This window comes from Triturus cristatus, chromosome 5_2 (assembly GCF_964204655.1).
Source record: "Triturus cristatus chromosome 5_2, aTriCri1.1, whole genome shotgun sequence".
In the NCBI taxonomy this organism is placed as follows: Eukaryota; Metazoa; Chordata; class Amphibia; order Caudata; family Salamandridae; genus Triturus; species Triturus cristatus.
In genome coordinates, this window is record NC_140588.1 from 474,126,063 (window position 1) to 474,152,469 (window position 26,407).

Below are 26,407 nucleotides of genomic sequence, written 5' to 3' on the forward strand. Positions count from 1 at the left end.
TCTGAGACTGTTCCGATTCTAAGGGAAACAAAGTTGTCATGTTTATGTGGTTGTCAGAGACTAATCCCTTCTTGTATATTCGAGAAGTTTCTAGTGACCTCTGAGTTAGCTGGCACAGACAAGTAATTAAGTTTTTAATATACTCGATAGAGACATACTGACCTTAGTCCTATGTCAAATATATAATGTATGTTATTCCAATGCGCAGAGCCTATCATGGATATAGGAACTACACTACATGGCGCCCAACAGTTTGGTAAGGCACTAATTTAACGCTAGATACTGAAGTAACTCAGTCGTGCTTTTTTCAGAGACCCTCTACTCATAAAACTCCATAAGACGTCTGGAGTGAGTAGGGATAATATCCGCCATAGCTGAGTAGGACGAAAGTCCTATGTATTAGCTGTTTGGTTTTGTTCAACATTGAAGGATACAGTGTTCCAAAATATTGTGCACCTTATCTTTGTTTCCTAGAAACTTGCTCTGCAACTTTCATTAAACAATGTCGGATGACGATCCTATCGTCAACAACGGTCAAGCTGCGGCTGACCTTACAGGTCCTAATGAAAACGAAGCGGGTGTTATACACATCTCACCAAATTTAAGGAGAGCCATCACTCTAAAACTAATAAAACATGGTCTGACACCAAGAGATGGTAGAGCAGTTTTTGTGATAGAGGCACAGGAATCTCACCTTCTTCTATATTCGAGAAGTTTCTAGTGACCTCCTAGTTAGCTGGCACACACAAGTAATTAAGTTTAATATACTCGATAGAGACATTCTGACCTTAGTCCTTTGTCAAATCTATAGTGTATGTTATTCCAATGCGCAGAGCCTATCAGGGATATAGGAACTACACTAACTTCAACTAAGCAACATAGGAGAATTAAGAGAGTCCAGTAGATATCTGTATAGAAATAGCATACAGCGCTGTGTCTTGGGGGTGCTCTAGATCATGTTGGGCAGTTTTGTGGCTGTGTGCTTTGTACCCATGAGCTGCCTTAACTGATGCCATTGATTTTGTAACTAGAAGTGAACCGAGGGAGGGCGGGCGGAGTGGTGGGCGCAAATATGTCAAGATGCAGTAGTGACTACTTGGAGAATGGTTCTGGGAATAGTGTGCATTCAAGGGCATCGGGGTGGGGGGTGCATATGGAGTAGATCAGAGGGCGTGTGATGATAGGCGCATGTTTGAGAATTGTTCATATCGGGATGGTTGGTCTTGGTGCGGAAGAGGATTGATATCTTCAGGTGGTTAGAGCTTCAGCATTGTTCACTAGGTGGGCTGTTTGCGTATTCGGCAAACCTGCTTGTATTTGAGGGCATTTTCCTCTGCAATGCCCCATCTACGCATTGCCTCCATGCCTCCAGTGCGTGGGCTCTGGATGAGCACCAATGAAGTATGATTGTGCATTTGACAAGTAACAGACCTAGAGCAAAAGGTTTCCCTCATAGAGATCTGGGGATTGATAGAGGTGGACTTCTAAGTATTTTGGCACCTGGTCTTGCCGCGAGGTGGGGTGCCCAATTGACTCAGAGCCCGGATGCATCGGCGAAGTCTGTCATTATGTCTCAGATGGGTGTGAGGTCAGTTGTTACGTTGCGGATGTAGAGGAGTAGATCATCCGCATATAAGGACACTGCATGCGTCCTGTCCGCCAGTGGGATACCCCACTCTCACCCCCCTGCATGCAGTACCATATCCAATGGCTCCATGGCAAGCACAAATAGTAGAGGGGACAGTGGGCATCCCTGGCGTGTTCCTTGACACGCTAGGAAAGGGGCTGAGACAAGCGGATCCGTGATGTTGGTTTAGTACAGAGCAGATTAATGTAGGCCAGGAGTTTGGGACGTAACCCAAAGCTGGCAAGCACTTTGAATTGGTATTGCCAGGTCAGAGTATCAAATGCTTTTTCTAAATCGAGTATGAGGCAATCTGCTCATGGGTTTTGCCCGTTGATTTATCCTTGAACATGGAAGATGAGGCGAAGATTCTGGGACGTACTATGTAGCCATTCTGGTCAGCATGCACTAACGCATCTTACGTAATGTCTCATAGTTCACCCGGTTTATTGCACTGGGCCGGTAGGGGGCGAGTTACATGGTATCCTTGTCAGGTTTAGGACTAGAGACCAAGAGGGACTCGGGGACGTGTGAAGTGGTTCAGCGGTGCTCAGTGCCACCTTGTACATATCTGCCAGTCAGGGCGCAAGAAGGGGTAAAAAGGTGTTGTAGTACTCCAGGGGTAGATCGTCCAGGGCTTTGTTTCGTGCACAGTCCTGAACCGCCTATTGTACATCTGCAGTCACGATTTTGGCATCTAAGGAGATTCTCGTGGAGGTCAGAATCTGGGGGAAGGTGCTACCTGCCGGGAACAAATCTATCTGGTTTATCGGGATGTCCTGGGGCGCTTTACATATGGCCAAGTAGTGATCATAGAAGGCTTGTCAAATGCTGGATCAGGTGCGAACTGTGACACCTGTTTGTCAAAACACGTAAGAGGGCCCCTGAATAAGCAAATAATAGGCAGAAAAAACAGAGGGAAAGTATATCCTCAAAGACAAAATAAACCGCCTAATAGGTTTAATTGACGGAATATCTCACTGTAATTATACAGATGCTAATCATCTGGGAGTCAGGGTGTATATACATATGCTTTCAATGGAGTTTAGACCAAGAATAAGAGAAGATAAGAACACATAATCTTCTTATTCACAATCTTATTAAAAATATACATCTTTTATTGTAATCATATAAATAATCTAAGATTTATGACTCTTGCATTGTGAGTCAACATAAGTCCATCGGTATGAAATGAAAAAATAGCTAAACCCACAGGATTAACAATAACATCACTCCTCTAGTGCTCCAGCTCATCACCCAAACCATTCATGCAACATTAATTCAACGGACAAGCCTATTAACATACAGAAGAAACCATAAAGCCATAAGACATTGATCGCCTATACATAATAGCAATCCATGAATGCTGCATATGTGAAAGATTTAACAGTCCTTAATTATTTTGTACATATATATAATTAATTTCTTTCATGCACCATGGTCAGTCATCATATTGTCCATTTGGTTTGCTTGTGTTTTGTGATTTAATAATGTGCCAACGCGCGTTTCAGTATAGACCCACCAATCAAGTCAACCTTCATCAGGGCACTAAACAACTCCACTGAAGGAGTAACCAGGGAAGTATCCTGAGGGGGATCTGGAGATTCAAGACAATATCATCAGAATTTGCATAAATATGTATATACCCAGACTCCAATGGACAAATATGTCCATAATCAAAAAAGATACAAACGGACAAGGTTAAAATTGTGGAGTACAGAAGCAATGAGATAGAAAAAACTATATAGCCCATATCCACAGACCTTCAAAGTTCCAGAGCAAGAAATTGTGGTAAGAAGAAAATCTGCACGTAAGCATACATGAAGGAATATATAGAGTCCGCTCAAACAAATTGGGAAATAAAAAAAAATATATGTTGTGAAAAACGGGTTCCTTATATCCGCAAAGGAAGACAGAGAAAGACGCTGCTCGCCACCCAGTGCAATTTTGTCTTGTTTGCAAAATAGATACCTAGCTGTCGGCTGGTCACCCTCCAATAGGCTCAGAGTACATCACTTGTGTCTTGTATATGGTTAGTATGGGTGATACATTCAGAGGTGGCTTCCAACTCTAGTCTAAAGATAATGTTTTTTTTATATTGTAAGTAGTGAAACTCAATAATTATCGGTACCAAGAACAACCCATACTACATAGATATTAGGCAACAATAAAAATACCTTCCTAGGCAAACGATAACCATGTCTGGCTATGTTGTAGCAGAAGAAATTCAAGGCAAATATGATCATCAATAAGTCAGGCGCTACGGATGTACGATGTCTGTTATCACAGAATATCCTTGATAACCCTTTATCTAAAAAAGAACAATACGATGGTAAACAAAGGGAAGTAATCCACCTCCCGCAATCCATAAATGGATGGATACACTCTTAAAGTGCCCAAACACTACCCGTAAAAAGGTCCGAATGACGCCACGCCAGTCTAGTGCAATGTAACAGCCATGTTAGCCAATGGAGCTCCCGTGGCCATATGGTATAAGATCCTGCGTTGTCCGTCAAAAAAAAGGGGAAACAGGATATCACCGAGATGAAAAGTACAGGCACCCATCACTCATATGAAAATATTTTTTGCAACATCTACCTCACAGGTTTGACAGAAGGAATATCATAAGGGTGGCCACCAAGTTTGATTCTCCCCGTAATTCTGGCTTGATGGAAATAGAGTTACGCGCTTCCCAGAATGCCACAGGGAATCATGTGACTTGTCTAATGCTTGGGAGACCAAAGGTCGCGGCAGTAGGCTCCAATGATGGCTATGTTGGAAGGGAGAGGAGAACTGGAATCAATCCATTAAAAGGTCTCCACTTAAAACCAAAGACATTGCATTGAAAAAAATCTCAGATAGAATTGTGAGTCCCTGAGGTAACTTAAGGCAGCCAGTCTCGGTACATATTGACATATAGATATCAATATATGTGTCTATCACCAGGGCTGATGCTAAAGGATGGATAATCCCTGGGGGAGACACAAAACGGCTAGAAGGAAAAGTTAGTTTTTATAGATCTTAGGTAGTAGAACTCTAGACAGAGAGTCAGAGGGCTCAAATAGCATTCTCCCAAGGAGTGTACTCATTGAGTCCCTTTTTATGGGTGTTAAGCAAAAAACCTCACATTTCATATGGGTAGTGGTGTTATCCTGACCTTTCTGTGAAGTGATTTTTCCAAAGATAGTCCAAAGAAGGTCTTTTTCCGAGTGTTTAATTTCCATCCAATGTTGGACTAATGGGGCAGTATGTCTGCGTATGCAGATGTTGGTGGACTGCCGTTAAAACTTTGAAGGATGACACTTCATTGGTTATTAAACAGTTAGATAAGGGCGGCAATGTGGTGGTTATGTCTAAAGACCTATACAAAGAGGAAGCACTGTGCCTTTTAGGTGACACACAGAGTTACAGTAAAATGAGTAGAGAGGATTACAATACGACTGTCATGATTTTATGAGTTGCTTAATGACATGAGGACTAAGGGCATTTTGGAGGAAGATGAATAGCAATACATGAAGGTGGACCACACGGTTTTCCTACATTCTACCATCTGCCTAAAATTCACAACGATATGATGAAGCCACCGGTGTGACAGACAGTGTCCTCCAAAGGAAGTCTATTGGAGAGAGCGACTATTTAGGCAGACTTTTTCATTTTTCCAAGGGTGAAGGACCTCAGTTTGTTTATCCAGGACACCACAGATTTCATACGGTTAATACAGAATATCCATTGGGAAGAGGAATTCCTGCAGATTACCCTAGATATTACTACCCTTTCTACTTGTATTGAACACTCTCAGGGTTTGCTGGCTTTTGAATCTTTTCTGAAAACCCAACCATTCAAATATCAAGCACACAGTAGAATGTTACTTCAAATTACGGAATTCTGCCTCAATAACAATATTTTCCTGTTTGCAGATCAACTGTATTTGCAGACACAAGGAACTGCAATGGGCACGTGCTTCGTTCCCAGCTATGCAAATCTTTTCGTAGACTGGTGGGAGAAGCATGTGGCATGGGCAGATGACAATGAGTTCTGGGTAGAAAAGGTAGCCCTTTGGGCTAGATACATCGATGATCTCTTTATTGTCTGGAGAGGAACACTCGCAGAGGCTGAAGACTATATTCGAATCTTAAATGAGAACAATTTAAAATTGAGATTCACAAGTAATATCAGTAACAAGGAAGTTGCCTTTTTAGATCTTCTAGTTTTTGTCGCAGATGCGAAATTATGTATGAGATTGTATCGGAAACCCATGGCAGATAATACGGTATTGCATTCGCAATCTGCGCAGCTTAATCAACAGCATCCCCTATGGGGAACTTTTTAGGTTTAAATCTTGTATTGGGTTAACAGCCAGTGCATCAATTTGCCATGCGAGAAGCATCAAATCGTGGGCTACGCAGAGCCCGGGTAGGTGGCTTGGCACTTAGTACAGCTAATAGTGTAAAAACGAAGAAAGCATCAAAAGATAACTATTCCACCCCTCCCAACATCCAATCCCCCTGTTCACTGCAAGTTAGGAGTCGTGTTTTGGGTGCAAAGCGTTCACAGTTGTGACGAAACTCATTGAGTTGTAGCTTCAGATGTGGTGAGTTGTAAGAGTCGTAGGTACCTGGGGCATGTAAGCTCCCTGAATTTCTGGGTCAGGATGACTAAGAGTGATTGCCAGAGCTCTCCAAATGTTGAGCCTTTCCCTGCCAGTGTAAGAGATATCTTTTGCATCCCCAATATATGCCACAGGCTCTGGAGCCATCCCGTGTGAGAGGGAACCCGAGGAGTCTTCCAGTGAAGTAGAATATTTTGAGTGGCCATACTAGTGCTATCGCTATTTGGTGCCCTCTTCTGGAGCTGAGCGGGTATGTTAAGGGGTTCGGTACTCCCAAGACAATGTTGGCAGTCAATCTGGGGAGCTCCGTGTCTAGGTGTTTATCAATTTCATCTAGAATCTGAGACCAATAGTGCTGCAGATGCTCACATTCCCAAAGGAGGTGAACCAACAATCCGGTTTTCCCACTCCCTCTACAGCAATCCGCTCTTTGTGTTGGGTCGGCTCAGTGTATGCATTCTGAGGTGTAGTACCAGTAGGTGGCTAATTTGGTTAGCATTTCTGTAAGGCCCATGTTGCTTGCCATGTGCCGTGCCCTGTAATATACACCTTCCCATTCTTTGCTGCTGAGTTCACGTCCTAGATCCCTCTCCCATCGTGCATGGCTTGCATTGTATGTGTGCGTGTGCATCTTATAAAGGTCCGAAATCTATTTCTTATCTGATGATCTTGTGATAAGCCATCGTTCATAAGGGGTTAGGTGTCTCTGCGAGCGCGGACTATTGTCAGGGTGTAGTGCCCAGTGTCAAGGTTGCAGGTAATGCAGCCTTTCAGATTCAGGAAGTCCATAGTAGGATCTAAGCTGGGGGAAGGAGATCACCCCCTATACATCAAATAAGTGTCCTAATGATCGGCATTCCTTGGCATACCAGCGTGTAAAGGAAGTCCCGCCTATCCCCAGGCAGAAGTCTGGGTTGTCGAAGAGTGGAGTGAGAGGAGAGGGGAAGGTAGTCAGCTTGTGCCTCCTATCAATCTGGTCCCATGTTGTTAATATGGTGCGTGTAATGTGAGAGGCGTAGAGGTTGAGGGGTCTATGCAGCTTCTTGAGGAAGGTGATCTTCCTCAGGGAAGTGCCCGCTAATGCCCTGAAATAGCCAATGCTTCTCTAACTCAGTACGATTCCAATCCACTAGATGCCATAGCTGCACAGCTTAGATATGAGGGATCCCAAGTCCACCTTCGTTGGGCGGTAGGGTGCTGACTAGTCTATTCATTTGTGGTTTACGACCCTGCCATATGAAGAGGGAGAGCTCGGACTGCACGCGATTTAGTCAGCCAGAGGGAGGCTGCAGGGGGAGCGTGTGGAAGATGTATAAGATTTTGGGCAAAAATGTCATCTTGATGGCCGCTATCCTACCCAGCCAAGAAATAGGGTAATGCTTCCACCTCCGCAGATCGGGGCGGATTTGAGCATGTAATTTGGTGTAGTTAACTGATGCCATGGTTTGCAGAATAGGCACTAAGTGAATATCCAGGTACGGGACCGTGTCCCCAGACCATTGTATGTGATGCTGACTTTGGAGGTGTGCCTGCGCCTTTGGCGATAGGGAGAGGTTGAGGGCGGTTGATGTCGCAATTTTGACCTTGAACCCGGAAGCCTTCGCGAAGGAGTCCAGCTCCGACAAAAAAGCTCCCAAAGCTACCGCGGGATCCGTCAGGGTCACGAGGACATCGTCCGCGTACAGACTGATGGTGTGTACGTCACCCCCAAATCTGATGCCTGTGATGTGTGGGTGGGCTCGAACTCTCTGGGCTAGAGGTTCCATGTACAATACAAAGAGCAGGGGTGACAGAGGGCATCCCTGTCTTGTACCTCTGCTTATGGGGAACGGGGCTGAAGTATGTCCGTTGACTCTCACGGATGCCGTAGGGGAGTGATAGCAGTTTAGAACCTGTGTCCTCATTCTCTCTCCCAGGCCAAATCAGGTCAATGCCTGTTCGAGGTATGGTGTAATGGACCCGGTCAAAGTCCTTTTCCGCGTCGATAGTAAGGAGCATGTAGTCCCCAGGGATTTATGATGCCTTCTCTATAAGATGTAAGACCCTCTTGGTGTTGTCGCAGGTCTGTCTTTGGGGAATAAATCCCACCTGCTCGGGATCGATTAAGCCCGGCATGTAAGGAGCTAATCTACTCGCCAAATCCCAGTGTATAGTTTCAGGTCTATGTTCAGGAGGGAAATGGGGCAATATGCTCCGCAGCTAGTTGTATCTTTCTTTGGCTTGGGAATAACCACAATAGCGGCCTCAAACATGGATCTGGGGATCGCCCCCGGGGACGCAAAGGTATTGTGGAGCCTGGTCAGTAAGGGTGCTAGAGTGGAGCAGAATTGTTTATAAAAGGCCACAGTGTAGCCGTCCGGACCAGGGGATTTGGCTAATTGTGCAATGGCCGCTATGACCTCTTCCACTTGTATGTCCCCTTCTAGTTGTTCTACCTGTTCCGGGGTCAATGTGGGGAGGTGCGCCTGCGTCAGGTAAGCGTCAGTGTCTTCGTTTGCCCGGTTTAAAGTTGGGCGCAAAAGTCCTGGAACCTCTCAGCGATAGTTGCATCTTCTGTGATTATCCTCCCCGCCTGGTCTCGGATCTCCTGAACCCACTGTAGCAGTCTAGCTTCGCGCAGTTTGTGGCCTAACATACGCCCGCATCTGTCCCCCCAACATAAAACAAATGGCGCAAGCGCAGCACTGCATATTCCGCCCTATCGTGGTCTATGACCGCTAGTTGTGCCCAGGTCGCCGTCAATTGGCGCCAGGTTCGAGGTGCCCCTGTTCATTGGTGCATTTGCTCTAATTCCCTCACTTTTTGTGTAAAGTCGCCGCACTTTCGCATGCGTTCCATGTTGTCTGCCATTGAAATAGCGACTAGTTCGCCTCTGATCTCGGCCTTAAGTGCTTACCATCTGGTGGACAGGAGAGTATCATGGTTGTCATTGTGTGATAAATAATCGTCAATCGCGCGCTGTAGCTGGTCAACTACGTCTGAGTGCTGCCGAAGGGTGTCCCGAAGGTGCCACTGTCACAAAGGCTTTTGAAGAGGGGGGTAAGGTCAGGGTGGCTACAACTGGTTGCATGGTCCGACAGCGATGCCACTAGGATTTTGACAGCTGACGTGATGTTACGGAGAGCCACAGAGCTTAGCAAGTAATCGAGTCTCACGTAAGTGTTATGGGCATTAGAGTAATATGAGTATTCTCTAAGATGGGGGTGGTGACACCGCCAGAGATCCACCAGGTCTAGTTCTACCAATCTATTCAACCGTGCAGAGGAGAGTGCGCCAACTTGGCCATAGCGCTGAGCCGACCTCTCTAGATGGGAAACCTTTTAGACTGAAACGTAACTACTCCAGTTCCGAAGATTACTTTAAGGCTGAAAGGGAGTCTCTCAACAGACTCAGGGAAAGGGTATATCAAAAGAAGTTACTGCAGGGTTCCGCAGAAAAGGTTCACTTGAAAGATGGACTGGAGTTACTAATCCGCAAACCGGTCAGCAGCACAGACACTGACGATTATACAACGACCGTCAGGTTGATACTCAGCTTCTCGGCCGAATCCCAAAGGATCAGGGAACTGGTCCAGAAGAATTGAGATGTGATTCAGACAGATAGTGTGATCGGGCGGTTATTGCCTAATGGACCCGATATAACCTACAGAAAAAATGCATCATTTAAGGATATTCTAGTGCAGAGCCACTTTGTAGACAAACCTTTAACCAGGAGAACAGCAATCCCAGGGTTCTTTCGTTGCACTGCCTGTAAGGCGTGCAAGAACAGTACCAAGGTCAAATATTATTTGGTCCCAGGGAAAAAAGCTAGACGTTGGATTAACAAACTACTAAACTGCAATTCAAACTTTGCAGTGTACTGCCTGGTGTGTCTATGCGGTCTCCAGTATATTGGAAGTACAATCCACCCAGCGAAGAAACGCATATTGGAACACGCATTGGTGATCACCAATCGTGATAATTCAGGAATGACAAACTTCGTCACTTCTGTCTGGATCAGGGCCCATCGAAAGCAAGGGTGGGTGATCGAGTCAGGCTCCTTAGACAAGTGGAGGCAAGATACATAGTTGAGCTAAGAACTCGCACTCCTTAGGTCTGAAAAGCGAGGAAGAACTTTGGTCCTACATTACCTGAGAGAGTAGGCCGCGAGTTATCCTTTCATGTAGGGCAGACACACTCTAGTTGACTAGGGGCCCATACAGGGCGCAATCTGTGAGCAGGCTCTCCGAATGTCATTGATATTTCTACATATTGAGCTTTAAACAAATTTCGGTATCTCCGTTTTGTTCGTGTAATTGCTGTGGCCAGCATGAGTTTGACTGTTCACTGGGATATTTAAAGATGGCTTAGAATAGATTTTTTTGCCACTGTGACTTGGCTCATTCAGGGCAAAATATAATGGGCCCGATTCACAGAATTAACTTAAGACAAAATCCTAAACTTAGTGCCATATTGGTATTCACAGAATGCACTTACTACTTCTGGTATTCACAGAATGAACTTACTACTTTTGCGATTCACAGAATAAACTTACTACTTTTGGTATTCACAGAATGGATTTACGACTACTAACTTTACGTCCGCACTCGGGCCGGAATTTCCGGCCCGGAGGCGGAGCTTCCGGCCCGGAGGTGGGTCTTCCAGCCCGGAGGCGGGTCTTCCGGGCCGGAGGCGGAGCTTCCGGCCCGGAGGTGGGGATTCCGGCCAGTGGCGGAGATTTAGCCATGGCCAAAATCTCCACCTCTGGGCCGGAAGCTCCGCCTCCGGCCCGGAAGCACCGCCTCCGACCCAGAAGCCCCACCTCCGGCACGGAAGCTCCGCCTCCGGGCCAGAAGCTCCACCTCCGGGCCAGAATTTCCGGCCCGAGTGCGGACGTAAAGTTAGTAGTCGTAAATCCATTCTGTGAATACCAAAAGTAGTAAGTTTATTCTGTGAATCGCAAAAGTAGTAAGTTCATTCTGTGAATACCAGAAGTAGTAAGTGCATTCTGTGAATACCAAAATGGTACTAAGTTTAGGATTTTGTCTTAAGTTTGTTCTGTGAATCGGGCCCAATGAATTGAGGAATCATGTAATGTGGGGTTCAACAGTGATTTAATTTAACCCGTTAGGGATTTCTAATGTAGTTGCATGCGGAGTCTAACAGTGATTCAATTTGACTCGCAATGGATTGTTATTGTATTTTTGGACCCAAGTTATGACCGAACAGATTTAGGCAATGTGTATATCTCTAATAGTCTCAGTGACGTTCTAAGATGGCCCACAATGTTTTTTCAATGTACCACCCGTTTTTAGGTCCTTTTATTATTTTCGTTATCAGACCGTCATCCAATGAATTTGTGTGTTGTTATAAGGTTTCATTTCATGAGTAGTAACTGACATTGACGAAGGCCAGATGGCTGAAACGCATTTGTCAGTTTGTTTTCGAGTGGCAAGATTAAATATTGAATCTAATTATCAGCCTGAGCGCGCAGCTTTGTCTTCGGACCACCGGTGTGATTTACTTCACGAGACTGCCTTCGTGAGCTGCGGCACCCGCTGTTGTGAGAGCGGCAATTTCAAGGCGGTAAACGCGCTGAGGATATATATATATATATATATATATATATATATATATTCACTGAAAAAACCATAGGTTTCACACATGTTATAGTTAGCGGAAATTTTACTGATAAAAAACCAGTGAAATTCCCCCGTTATAGTTAGTGCAGGCAACTATAACTCACGCGACCACAATCCTCTGCTGATGCTAATACTGTATTTAGACACTTATTTGCCCATGTCTTCTTCCATACATTTTTAGCTATACATATATTACAAATATTTTTTTTTCATAAAGACACATATGTCATCAGCAGAAGATTGCGGTCGCGTGAGTTATAGTTGCCTGTACTAACTATAACGGGGGAATTTCACTGGTTTTTTATCAGTAAAATTTCCGCTAACTATAACATGTGTGAAACCTATGGTTTTTTCAGTGAATTTGCAAGGTTTTTTAAATGCTAATTCCTAACTATAACGTGTGTGAAACCTATGGTTTTTTCAGTGAATTTGTACGGTTTTTTAAATGCTAAGTTACTTTACGCCATTCGTGGCGTGCGCGCCCACTTAACGCAGTTCGTTCCGTGCGCGCACGGTGCGCTTCGTGCACCGTGCGCGCACAGTAAGCACGCGGTGCGCTTCGCGCACCGCGCGCCCACTTTACGCAGTTAGTGCCGTGCACGCACGGTAGGCACGCGGTGCGCTACGCGCACCGCGTGCCCACGTTACGCTAGATGGGCCATGTACGCATGATGCGCTTCGCGCACCGTGCGCACATGGAGGACATATGATGCACTTCGTTTTGAAAGGTAATATTTTAATTTTTCGTAATTTTTATAAGCCATGCACAAATGGTGCCCTTCGGGCACCATTTGCACACGGGGTGGATGTGTGGATAATTTTTTCTTTTATTATTTTTGTTTAAAATATTCTAGTTTATCACACCGCTGATAAGCCATGCACAATTGGTGGCCTGCGGCCACCAACTGCACACGGGGTGGGGAGAGTGTGGATAGTTTTTTTTTTTAAATAATTTTTTACCGTGCGCGTACGGTAAGCGTAATCGGCGAAATTTGCGGAAAAATAAAAATTGCATTTTTGGCCTTGGGGGGTCTTTGGGGACTCCCTCAACATGGCTATGTGTGTGGGAGCTGTCTAAACAGCCCCTTTACATGTTTTTTGGCTTTATTTTACAACCTAACTCTCAGTGCGAGAGAGAAAATGGCGGCCGCCGCTTCCTGGTTTCGGCCGATTCGAATGTTTACTAAGATCTAAGAGCCAATCAGAATCGCGCTCGCGCACGCCACCGTACGCGTACGGTAAGCGTACCGTAAGCGCACCGTAAGCTGGCTCAGATATATATATTGATTTAAAGGCTATTTTCTCAGAATCTACTGAACAGATTTACACCAAACCTACAAAAGGCACTTCCTTGACCTGAGGACTACCTCTCTGCCAAATTTCTAGTAATTCTGTTCAGCCGTTCGGGCTGTAGCCCTGTCTAAAGGTCCTATGGAAAAATGCATGGGAAAAACGCGTTTTGGGACCCCCCTTTTATCTCAGCCCCCGCTTGACGAATCCCCCCGAGACTTTCAGGGTAGGAGCGGAGCGGAGCGCCCCACCTATTTTGAAAAATTCGCGAGGATTCGTCGACCGGCGCCAAAGTTATTCAAAATAGAATGTTGAGGATTTCCTATGGAAACGTGGTCCTAACTATAACTACCTACTGGCGACCGCCGGTAGGTAATATATATATATATATATATATATATATATATATATATATAATCTACTGGCGGTCGCCAGTAGATAGTTATAGTTAGGACCGTGTTTCCATAGGAAATCCGCAACATTCTATTTGGAATAACTTTGGCGCCGGTTGACGAATCCTCGCGAAATTTTCAAAATAGGTGGGGCGCTCCGCTCAGCTCCTACCCTGAAAGTCTCGGGGGGATTCGTCAAGCGGGGGCTGAGAAAAAAGGGGGGTCCCAAAACGCGTTTTCCCCATGCAATTTTCCATAGGGACCTTTAGTCCAAGGTACAGCCCGAACGGCTGAACAGAATTACTTGAAATTTGGCAGAGAGGTAGTCCTCAGCTCAGGGAAGTGCCTTTTGCAGGTCTGGTGTCAATCTGTTCAGTAGTTCCTGAGAAAATCAAAAGTAAAATCATATATATATGTGGGCAGAGCCTAACCACACATCTCATCCTGAGATCTGATTGGCTGTCAGCACTTCATCCAAGAAGTGTTGGCAGCCATCTTGGGACCAATATACATGATAGCACCTCATTAAAAAGCATTGCAGTTAATAGAAGGTTTTAAGACTTTAGTTACATTATAAATCATTTGTTGATGGTACCATACTCATTTTAGGAATTGTGGTATGTTCTAAGGTGATTTCCCCATGTGAAAAAGCCTTCTGCTGGGATATCATGATTGAGAGAAAAATATTTTCTCATGCTTTTCCCACAGAGGTTTGGAAGGTGATCTATAAGCTAAACTGAGAGCTTATTTTCTGTAAATTCACATTATCTTTCTCAGTCATGTGAGAATGAAGTCTGACATTCTCAGTAAAACATGTACATCCAACAAGGGCAGAGACTGTCAGTTGATTCCTTTGTGTTCTACTGCAGCTTCCCAGAGTTTTCCAAAGAACAACTAGAGCGCTAACAGTCCTACTTATGATAAACGTATGGCACACCTGAAGCCATCTTGATTGGAATAAACTGGTAACACTTAAAACATTTAATTTAAAAAGGAACACAATGAGGGGGTTCATTTTGCCATAGAAATTATGATTAATGCTGCAGAAAGAAAATGAGGGCACATTTTGAGTGACTTCTCAAATCCTCTTCTATTTCATTAAAATATTCTGACATGCAGACTGAAACATGCACTTTTAATACCAGGAGCAGACTTCCATGGTGAACAGTAGTTTTACTACAGTGATCTAATGAGCAACTAGAGTGCTAACTTTCAGAATTTATGGCAAATGTGTGACATATCTGAATACCTTCATGATGGAATCAAAGTAAAAAACTGAAAGCATTTCCTACTGAGGAGACTGCAGTACATGAGGAAATTAGGAAACTTCATAACAAATAAATCTCCCAAGATGGCCACCGGAGACAAAAGAGCCCAAATGTAGCCCAAAATCACCCAGATGTAGCCCAAATATAGCCCAATGACAGAAGTGTGCAAAACACTTATTATTTTGTGTTTTTGCAGTGTTATATAGTGCAGACTTGTCAGGTATTTGAGTGCTTTACATGAGCATTGGTTACATCACACAAGAACAAATTCATTTTGGTTGTAGACATGGGGAGACTAAGTGATTTGACCAGAATCACAGAATGTCGAGCTGAAGCAGAAACTCCAACCTGGTTCCCCAGTTGCAAAGTCTGCAGTTCTGGAAGTAACACCACATCCTCTCCCCTAAGTGCAACATTTAATCAAGTGGTCAACTGGATAAAAAAAACATAAAGATAACAAATAATTTAAAAGTGCTTTGTCGCTATTTGAAAACTCAGAAAATATTTCCTTATTTTAGTCTTTTAGAGCACTAACCATAATTTTGATGCCAATAAGACCCTCTCATATATGTAATTTCTAAAGGAAATGCTCTAGGTATTACAGTTTTGATTACATCAAGATGACGTCAGGCGTTCCACACTTTTGTAATAAATATAGAATGTTAGCAATCTAGTTGTTCATTAGGATACTGTTGAGAGGTAGAGGCCAGGGGCACGGACTCTGAAAATTGAAGGCAGGTAGGAGGGTGCAAAGGCAACAATTTAACCACACTGAGCAGGCAGGAAGGGCCGTGGCAGCACAACAGACTATGGAGGGCAGTGGAAAGGGGGGCAGGGGCAACAAACCAACAATACAGGACTTGCAAGAGAGGCTGTGGCAATGTAATAGAGCATTGTGGGCAGAAGGAAGAGGCAATGGTAGTACAACCATACATGCCAACAGACCCGATTCAGCCAGGAAACGTCCAATGTTCTTAAGCTCAAATGGGCTTTATTTGATCTGTCTCCTGTCTACAATCTCCTCTTTTTCAATGTAACTCAAAGGGGAAAATCAATACCCCAGTTTTTTTTCAAAATCTCCCTCTTACCAAGTTCAAAATGTTCGCAAGTATGGTACATTGGATCATGGAAGGAAATGGGGTAGGGACATGGACTTGGATAACAGAGGACAGGAGGGACATGGAGAGGTGCACCAAACTGACCCTGCAGGGCAGGCATCAGGGTTTGCAGCAGCACAATACACCACACAGGGCATGCGGGACGGGAGTGCAGCACAACAATCCATAGAAAGCAAGAGGGAGGGGACAGGACCATGCACATGGACAACAGAGAACAGAGGGGCAAGAGGCAATGGTAGCTAGCTGACCATAATGGACAGACAGGAGAGAAAGCTGCAGCATAACAGACCATAAAGGGCAGGAGGGACGGATCAGGGGCATTACAATGGAACAGACAAGCCAGGAGGGAGGGAGTAGGGGTCTGCACATGTAAACAGAGGGCTGGGGGCAAGGGGGCAGGGCAGGAGCAGCAAGATAGCCATGGAGGTCAGGCAGGATGGGCACTAGAAGCAAGACACACCATGAAGAGCAACAGTGAGACTGTGATGGCATACACACAGACCATGGAGGGAAGGTGGGAGGGGGTCAGGGGCAGCTAACTGACCACACAGGGAAGGTGGGAGGGGCCAAGGCAGCACAGAAGACCATGCATGGCAAGTGGGAGGGTTAGTGGCAGCACAATGGCTATGATGGGCAAGAAGGAGGGTGCAGGGGCATGCACAAAGGACGATGGAGGATAGAAGGGAGGGTCAGGACCTGTGCACAGACAAGACAGTTCAGGGGAAGGGGCCTCACAACAGACCACACGGGGCAGGCAGGAGGAGCAGTTGCAGCACAACAGACCAGGGAGGGCAGACGGGTGTGGCAGTACAATGGACCATGTAGGACAGGAGGAAGAGGATAGGGGCATGGCATTTGGACAGGCAGGGTGGAGGTGGCAGGGACAGGTTACAGTCATCTGACAATGCTAGGCAGGTGGGAGGGGAGTGGCAGCTCAACAGAACACTCAGAGTAGATAGGAGTGGCAGGTCCATGGAACATGGTGGGCAAAAAGGATGGAGCAGGGGCATGCACAAAGACATCGGAGGGCAGGGGGAAGGAGAATAGGGGCAGCAAGCTAAGCACAGAGTTTAAGCAGGAGGTCAATGATGGGGCATTGAATTGGGTAATGGAGGGCAGGAGGAGGGGACTGGTACATCATACTAAATTGAGGGCAGTGGCAGCACATCAGACCATGCATGGCAGGAGGGAGGAGGCTAGTCCATGGATTCACACAACAGAGGGTAGGGAGGAGGGGGATGGGGCAGCAAGCTAACTGTTCAGAGAAGGCGGGTATTAGGAACTTTATTTTAAGAGGACGTTTGTGACTGTGACTCGGGGCTCACTTGGCAGAAACACCCCCTGACCCTCCAGCCCCTATCGCAAAATGTAATGCCCGTGAAAAGGGTAGGTGAACACAGTGTTATATAGAACATAGTCCTGAGAGCACGATTGAAAATGAAAACTAGATATAGTGTATGGTATAAACTATGCACCAAAAAGTGTGATATAAGATGAACCGGGCGTGAAATATAATATGCAATACATTGTGCGCAATGACAGATTCATTGGAGAGTGCGAGATAGCACAGGCACTAGCGTGTGCTATGCGACGTGCGCCTTGGAGTGTAATATGCACAGGGCAGTGTTGTGTAACCTAACTAGTCTCTAAAGATGTAATATAAAATATGTGCTGGGGAGTGTAACGTTGCATATGCACTGTGACAAAGATATGGATCCCAGATTGTAATATGTATGGCATAGCACTGTGCGTTATAACATAGGCATCGAGGAAGGCACGTTAGATGGGGCAATATAACCCGTGCGAAGACAAGTGTGGCATGACATATTCACGGGGTGGTGTTACAGTGCACATGGGCTAGAGAGTGTCATAGCATATGCACTAGCTGGTGGAATAGAACACAGAGGTGTGTGGCACTCGGCAGGCAATGGTGGGTGTAACACAGCATTGGGCTCTGCCAGGAGCGCGCTGTGACTCTCAAGTGATGTTCGTCCCCTTTCCAGAGAGTAAAATAAAAAGTATTACACATCCGGCAGTGGATGTGTGTATTATTAACCGTGAGGGGGGTTTCTTACATAGTTTTGGTCGAATTTTTGTCGAATCCCCTTTGAATGTCTTGGTGTGCATGTGTATTAAATGTGCCCGTCAATAGCTACCCATGTTTGTATAAATAAACGACAAGGGTGTCTACCGGGATTAGGCACCTTAGGGCATCAGACATGTCAGAGCTTTACTAGTGGTGTAAATACTTTCCACGTGGATTCATTGTATGCATAGTCGCCTTTTAATGAATATCACTCAAATGGTGATAGGTACCTACGGTTTGTCCAGCATGTCCTAGGTGTGTCTATAAATATATATTTTTTAAAAATAATAAAAAACAATGGCCGGCCCTGGGGATTGGGGTCAAAAAAATATAATTAGGAGACAGGCCCTGGGGATGGGGTCATCAGGGCCAATAAATTAGAATAAGAAGGGGAACCACACAGCCCCCCTTCTTAAAAAATTTAAATAAATAAAAGACTGGCATCGTGCCGGAGGCCACGCCCCCTCCTTGCAGCACTCTGCAAACGCGCCCCCTGGCGAGTTGTAAGTTGGGGAATTAATTCCTCTTCAATACTGAGGGTCCCTGAGGGCCAACTAGCCCAACAGGCATCTCCAGTATGCGCCAGGGAGCTGCGCTGCAGACAGGTGTTCTGAGGCCAAGCCCCTTTTTACACCTCTCTGCAACGCTGCTCTGTGGCGCTTACTGGAGGTACCTAGTGGTCTAGTTTGACCCTAGGGACCCTTAGGATTCAAGGGGACTTAATCTCTCAACTTAGAACAGCCACAGGGCGCGTTTACACAGTGGTGAAGGGAGGGGCCGGGGCCTGAGGTGACATGTGCAAACACGCACTATGGCACGTTTTATATTGGGGATATAATTTCCCTTCAATACTGAGGGCCCCTGGGAGTTAACTAGCCCACCAAGTGCTTCCAGTAAGCGCCACTGAGCTGCATTGCAGAGAGGTGGTCCAGGCTGTGCCACTTTTTACACCTCTCTGCAACGCAGCTCTGTGGCACTTACTGGAGGTACCTAGTGGGCTAGTTGGACCCTAGGGACCCTCAGGATTCAAATGAACTTAATCTCCCAACTAAAAACGGACACAGGGCGTGTTTACACAGTGGTGAAGGGAGGGGACGGGACCTGAGTTAACGTGTGCAAAAACGCCCTGTGGCCTGTTTTAAGAGGTAGTTTTAATCTCCCTGCCCTATTATATACTAGGGGCTTACAGAGGAGGTCATGCTAATCACAGGGGGACCCCAACGCATAATGTTCCCTAGTGTATGTAGGTGTTTTCACTGTATTCTAAGTGTCTTTTAACATAGCACTGGCTCTAGGACTGGTTAGTCAGACTCCGTTACCACCAGTATCCGTCTGAAAAAGTTGAGGGTATAGGATGATTTTGCAACAAGGATTCTTTCTGCTCTTCTTTTTGTTCTTTCTGCACGTTATCCTTCTTCCTGCACTTTTCTTCGTCTTTGAGGACTTCTGTTGCTTCTTTCTGCACTTCTTTTTTTTCTTTCTGTGCATTTTTTCTTCTTTCTTCACATGTCCTATCTCTGTAGGCATAGTTAGAAATTAGCATTTAAAAAACCTTTGAAATTCACATAAAAAACCATAGGTTTCAGGCACGTTATAGTTAGGAATTAGCATTTAAAAAACCTCAGAAATTCACTGAAAAAACCATAGGTTTCAGGGGTGTTATAGTTAGCTGGACTTTTCACTTGTACAAAACCATTGAAATTCCCCCGTTATAGTTAGTTCAGCTAACTATAACTCGCGCGCCCGCAATGCACTGCTGATGACGTCACATATTACATCACTCATGACATGGTCAGTGACATCACTCATGACATCACTGATGACATCTCAAATGACATCAGTGATGACATCACTGATGACATCATCCTTGTGATAGAGTGGCAGACCTCCTCTCACCCTAATATAAACTTTGATACACACATTCAAAAATAGAGACTAAACTTTTCAAAACAATGGACATACCAATACCAGTTACAACAACCTCTTCTGTAATTCTAAGATCCACATACACATCCACTCATTCACCAACAGTCCTATACAGTCACTCATACATGTACTCACTCATGATATGTACTCATACACCTATACATCCTGTTACACAATGCCACTCATCCATAGAGTTACTCACACACATAGTCACTCATGCTAATAAAGAATAAAACATACATTTACTTGCATATACAGTTATACACACACCACCACACTTACTTCTACGGAAACTTACACATACTTAGTCTTTTAAACAATCACTTATAGAAACACATACTTATTCATACAGGAACTCTTTCAATCTCTCACTCTCACATATACTCACTTATATACACCAATAGTCACATATACTAGTTTAAAACATATGTAGTTACTCATAAAGACACTATTGAGATAGTCATTCACTCACTAACACACCCATACACACACTCATCCACCCATACAGTCCTGCACACATGTTGTCTTCAGCACATGCAAACAGTGAGTCACTCATTCATGCACCTATGCACTACGTAATACCCCCCACCGAACCATGCAGACACTCAGACTGGTACTCAAAAAAACAACTAATAACCTATATAGACACCCATGTAGCTACTCACCAACCCATGCAGCCACGTATACACAAAGTGAGAGACTGATACAGATATTTACATATTTAAACATTACTCACTAAGCCATGTATTCACTATGATACACTTAATCAGTCAGTTACACAATCAATTTTTCAAAAACAAATCCTCCATTTAGACACTTATATACCCATTTATTCTTCCATCGACCTTGAGATATACATATATAAAACATATTTAATTTTCAGAAAAACAGACATTCACTGGATGAGGTCATCAGTGATGTCATCAGTGATGTCATTTGAGATGTCATCAGTGATGTCATGAGTGATGTCACTGACCATGTCATGAGTGATGTAATATGTGACGTCATCAGCAGTGCCTTGCGGGCGCGCGAGTTATAGTTAGCTGAACTAACTATAACGGGGGAATTTCAATGGTTTTGTACAAGTGAAAAGTCCAGCTAACTATAACAACCCTGAAACCTATGGTTTTTTCAGTGAATTTCTGAGGTTTTTTAAATGCTAATTCCTAACTATAACGTGCCTGAAACCTATGGTTTTTTCTGTGAATATATATATACATACATATAGATGTACAGAGAGATAAGGAGAGGGTGTGGGGGTTGCAGGTAAAGACACAGATTGGCTACCGATAACCCCTCAAGCACTACAGAGGAAAGTATACAAAATTCCCACCAGTGTAGGCAGTGAAACTAGAGACACCAGTTGTATTACTGAGTATCACCCTCTAGAATATCATGGCACAAGAATATTGAGCACAGAATATCCAGGGACAAAATATTGAAAGGTAAGTGAATATAGGGACATATACATTTACTATTCCTAACTTCTCAACTATGTGCTTTGAATATATATATGCCATGTAGGTACATATATGTGGAGTTAGTGATAGAAAAATTAGATTTGCTTGTCGATATTTTATTTTCGATACTTTGTGCTCAATATTGTCTCTAATTGATATTCTGGGGTCGATATTCAGCGGTCATACCAAGATACCTTCACCACCCTCTAACCACCATCAGCCCCCCTAATTCAAAGTGATTAATATTAGTGGATTTGTCTACGGAATACATGCAGAAAAAGACTCAATAACAATTTTCCATACTGGGGCACAAAATCTTTTAATCAGCAGATTTAGGTGCAAGAATACCATTCGGAATCAAAGATTCCAGGCCCGGGTATCTCTACACCTCAATCCAACCGACTCGTAATGAGGTTCAGGGAGCACTAGAAGGAAAGAAAATTTAACCCAGGTAAGGAAAGCTGATGAGAGGAGCCTGTTTATGTAAAAGGAGTGTTCCAATTCACAAAGCAGGTAAGTACTAATTTTGATAAGAGACAGACAATGAGATGCAAGGGATGCATGCATCCAAAGGAAAAGATATCAATATTTACGCAATCAGTGAGTCTGTGATTTTTTGGTGGGTCAAAGTCACCACAAGTCATCTATTTTCAAAACTGTGCAAGTTAGGAAAGTAGTGCTACACTGTTAGAACATCCACCAGTATCTAAACTACACCCCTAAGAAAAAGTAGCCATATGTATCATTCCAAGAAACATTTTGATGAAACATCTGGCTTACAAGTTATCGGCTGTTCTCCATTAGTCACATATCTTCACATTCATACCATAGCTTACCTTTTCACTATCATTCACCAACTTCATCCTTCACTCCAAAGTACTCCTGTGTATTTCCTGCACAGTTTCAGAGCACCATGTGCGATTGACAGATTTGTGTGGATGTGGAAGAACGCCGCCTTCATCACTACGCTCATTCCATCCCTCCATTCATGCCATTTTCTGATTTCATCCATTTGCACCTATGTGCTCTTAAATCTGTCTTTTTACTGCTGATATGCCTGTCCTGCTTTTCCTTCTTATGAAGGAGACGAATGAAACAGATGGAGGAGAGACACCAGTGAGAGCTGAGGCAGAGAACCAAGAGGTATGTATAACTGTGTCACATATCTACTAAGAGTGCGTGAGTGTACATGTCTCTAGGTGGTGCTTTGCAATATAAAGCAGCGCAGACGGGAGTGCAAATAAACTTTCATGCACTGTAGGTATTTTGCACTAAAAGTTGACTTGAATTAGTTGCAAATGGCTTTGCATCACAGAATACAAACTCTACTTCTAATGTATGGAAAGGAAGCATAAAGGGGGTGGGACAATGAAACCACAGTGAGGATTCCATGCAAAGCCATATCTACTAAATTAGAATGCACTAACTGTGCTTAAGATCCTAGCATTAAAGGGAACAAGGCAAAAATAATAAGCATGTAAAATATGTAAGGTATTCCAATACGTAGGCCAAAATGTACCAAGACTTTGTTTTGGATTTGTTTTACTTTTTTAGCACAAACATGAGTAAAAGTGTTGTTCTGGTATGTACAATCCAATTGAAATCACTATTTGCATTGGATTTTAATCCAAAGATGCAAATTCACTGCCTTATGCTACATTGCGTGAAGGGTGGGTTTCATTGGCATTCCCATGCAACCATCCATGGGGTTTTGATGCAAATCCATATCTACATAGATTTGTAGACATGGATGTATGCCAAACTCAGGCTCCCTCGTGAGGCAGTGGTAATGAGGAGAAAAAAATGTCATTTCTCTTTTTTGCCTCTTTTCATGTCCTGCACACATACAAAGGGGAAACATGTTAAAGAATAGTTTTGGCCCAGGAAGAGACACCCTCCCTGTAAACAGAAATAGCAGAGATACCCATGCGCTATGAGGCAAAGATGTCTGCATTGGTGCATGGCAGCATAAAGCGTACCAGTGGAGGGACAGAGCAGAACAGCGCACAGTGCAGCACAGCAACTTTACTTCCTGCACTGCTTTATGAAATTTCTTGGAAACTCCGGGCTATTCTGTGCCAATTCTGCAAAATGACATATTTAAGGTGGCTTACCCCTCGCCAATTGTCATCACATACAAATTTGCAAAGGAGGATCCTTCATGTACATTAGTGCTGCAGAGAAAAATTCAGCATCGTGCTAAAACATTTTTAGGTCTCGCCTGACCCAGCGCATTTAGTAAGTGGGTTTTCAAAGTGCTACCCTCCGGCTTTTGCTGGCCTAAAGCTTGCGTTCACACGAGCGTGAACGTGCACAGCTGCCAGCTTTCAGCGCCCGAGGCACCATCTGGAGCGTGATTACTTTCACCTTTGGTGCTGCTGCATGCGCACAACTCGTGTGTCTGCCGGAGCGCGCACCCCTGCTTTCACTTTTGTCGTCTTTTTTTTTTTTTTTTTACTTCTCGCTCTTCAAATGCAAAGCACCTTTTGTCATGACGCAGGACCCTGGCAGACTTACTTATCAGAGCATCACTCACTCTCCTCCCCCCGCCCTTCTGTCTGATTTTATTCTTATTTTGATGTGTACTTCTCTTTGTAAATCATTTCTGTGCCTGAAATGTGTACATCGGCTGTGCAGTACGTTACCGGATCAACACTCTCTCCTTGAGTGTATCCTCCAATGTGTATCTGACTCGTTGAAGTACCCTTTTTGATACAAAGCTTGATGAAATCTGTTGAAATCAAAAATAAACCTCAAATAAAATAACAAAACGAAGTTTTGCACAAGTTCCGATCCTAACCACGTGCTAGCACTGTTTCCACATGCTAGAGATAAATAAAAAAATTACATATGAGAGCAAGAGGACATTAACAGTGCGAAAACTGATGGAAAGCAAAAGAAGCCATCCCAAAGCCAATAACCGGAATAGTCTTCCTAGAGCATAAACCAACGGCCAGGATACATTGGATTCAGGTTCTGATCGACAAAAAACTGCAAGTAAACAAACACTTGAAGCCACAGCTCGCACAGGCCGTTCCTGCAGCGTCCATGCATGCCCTCTCCCTCTCCCAAAGAAACACAAGAGCTCTGCTCTGGGGCTCTGCACTTACTGAGTATGACTGATAGCTAGCCCAACATTAGCGATTTAGCAGCTCTTCAGAACAAATACCCAGCTGCAACCGAATTCAATCCTTTTCTCATGTGTCTCGGTTACACAAAAACTGCATGCTTATCACATGGCTTCACTTTCAAGAAGGCTTCTGCAGAGGCCCCCCCATGCAGGTCTGGCCTCCACGAGGGCATTTCATATCAACAGTGCTCGCCCCCCACCACCAGAAGTTGCTGGGCCTCGCACATGTTTACAGCATCTGCCGCGAACGGATTAATGGCTGCATGGATTGTGCTGAGCTAAAGCCAAGGCTCTGGAAGTCAGCGAGGTCGCGCGGAAGCGCTCGCGCAGGTGGACACACAGCTTTCACAGGTCTCTGAAACTTGAAGTTCCCAGGCTGACATCGACGTGCACACAATGCACTCGTGAACACATCCATTCATTCAAATCTTCTAGATGTGCACTAGGGGAGCAGCTGTCATTCGTTCAGGCATCAGATGCAGGGCAGCAGGCGTGGGGCTCCACTGTGCCACGATTATAGCTATCTAGCGCCTTGATCACTTTCTATGCGCTGTCGATGCCTTTTACTTGCCTTCTAGATGATCACTGCAGGTGACAACTTGTACACGGACTAGGTCATTAACCCCTTACAAACTGATGAGGCAGCCACAACTTGCAATGGTTTCTCACGCAGCCCTACAACCGCTGGAGCGCCTATAACCAATCAAAATGCAAGTCCATATGCACCTGGCAACGATTACACGGCATGGGGCTTCATTTATATGTTGGCAGGTGTGGGTGAAGCTAAGGTGAAGTGAAGCTGCTGCATCTGTGAAGACCACTGGTTGCAGTGGGAGCCAAGGATGCTAAAAAGGGGGTTTTAGCAGGAGAGAAATGAAGCAGCATTCTATATATTTAGCACAGGCGTGAGCTCCCTCTCTTCTATATGCCCCTGCCTCTCACTTGTCTTGATAGTATGAATGTTTGCATGTGCAGGTACGTTTGGCTGCGCTGGGACCCAAAGCAGGGGTTTACCGAGTATCTCTGTGGATCCATTACTCCCTACACTTTCACTGCTTCAAAATCTAATCCACTTAAGCTCTAGGGCAATAGAGACATTTTATTAGGTTGGGTTTGGAATCGGAACCCCCTGCATGGTTCCTCTCGGACCCCTACATACAACCACCAATAACCCTTGCTGTGAGTGTGTGTAGAGGCCTCCCTGAGATGGGGGTGGCAGTTGTGCTGGCAGCAGATGTTCCAAGGCTGATCATGTGTTGCTCTTAGGTCCTGTCAAACACGCCTGGGCGCCCTGAGCCACATTCTCCCACACAGATGACCCCACAGTCAGTCCCAAGTCAAATGTCTTCTTGTTCTGTTAACTAAACTCGAGGTGGCAGCAAAAAGAGTAAGACCCTGGGTACACACAAAATTGTACGCACAACAAATCACTGATCTGCAGAGATCTGTTTCAACAAAAACGAACGTAAGATCAGGCCCAATAATGTCCCAGTACCTGACCCCTTTCTCTTTTTTCAGACTTTTTACTATCCTTAAGCCAAAAACTAGATTTTAAACTGCTCCTCTTTTATATTTCTTGAAGTATTTTTATGTTTACACTGATCCGCAATGCAGCTGTCCTAGCTGAATAATCAGTGAAAGGGACTGCAGAGATCCCATGATATAGACTGAAATGTTGAAAGCAACATGACCCAGATTTGCAAAGATTTTACATCAGGTTTGCATTGCTTTTTTAACACAAAATCCAGATTGGTAATTACAAACCAATGCAAATGGCTATTTGCGTTGGTTTGTAACCAGAGGTAACACAATGAATGCAATGCGATGGTTTGCATTACTTTGTTTTAAGGAGGCCTTCCATAGGTGGTGCATTCCCATACACCC

The 26,407-nt window shown here is 44.5% G+C and overlaps 1 protein-coding gene across 11 annotated transcripts in view; it reads left to right on the plus strand.

Moving 5' to 3' along the window:
- AMPH (amphiphysin) overlaps positions 1 to 26,407 on the plus strand; it is a 951,873-nt gene that overhangs the window by 874,627 nt on the left and 50,839 nt on the right. For 10 of the 11 annotated variants that reach the window (XM_085607441.1, XM_085607442.1, XM_085607445.1 and 7 more), the window contains one exon: positions 22,477 to 22,536. The exons of the other annotated variant lie outside the window; for it this stretch is intronic. In XM_085607441.1, the coding sequence (XP_085463567.1) occupies positions 22,477 to 22,536 (60 nt within the window). The remainder of the gene's footprint in view (positions 1 to 22,476; positions 22,537 to 26,407) is intronic. 11 annotated transcript variants of the gene reach the window in all.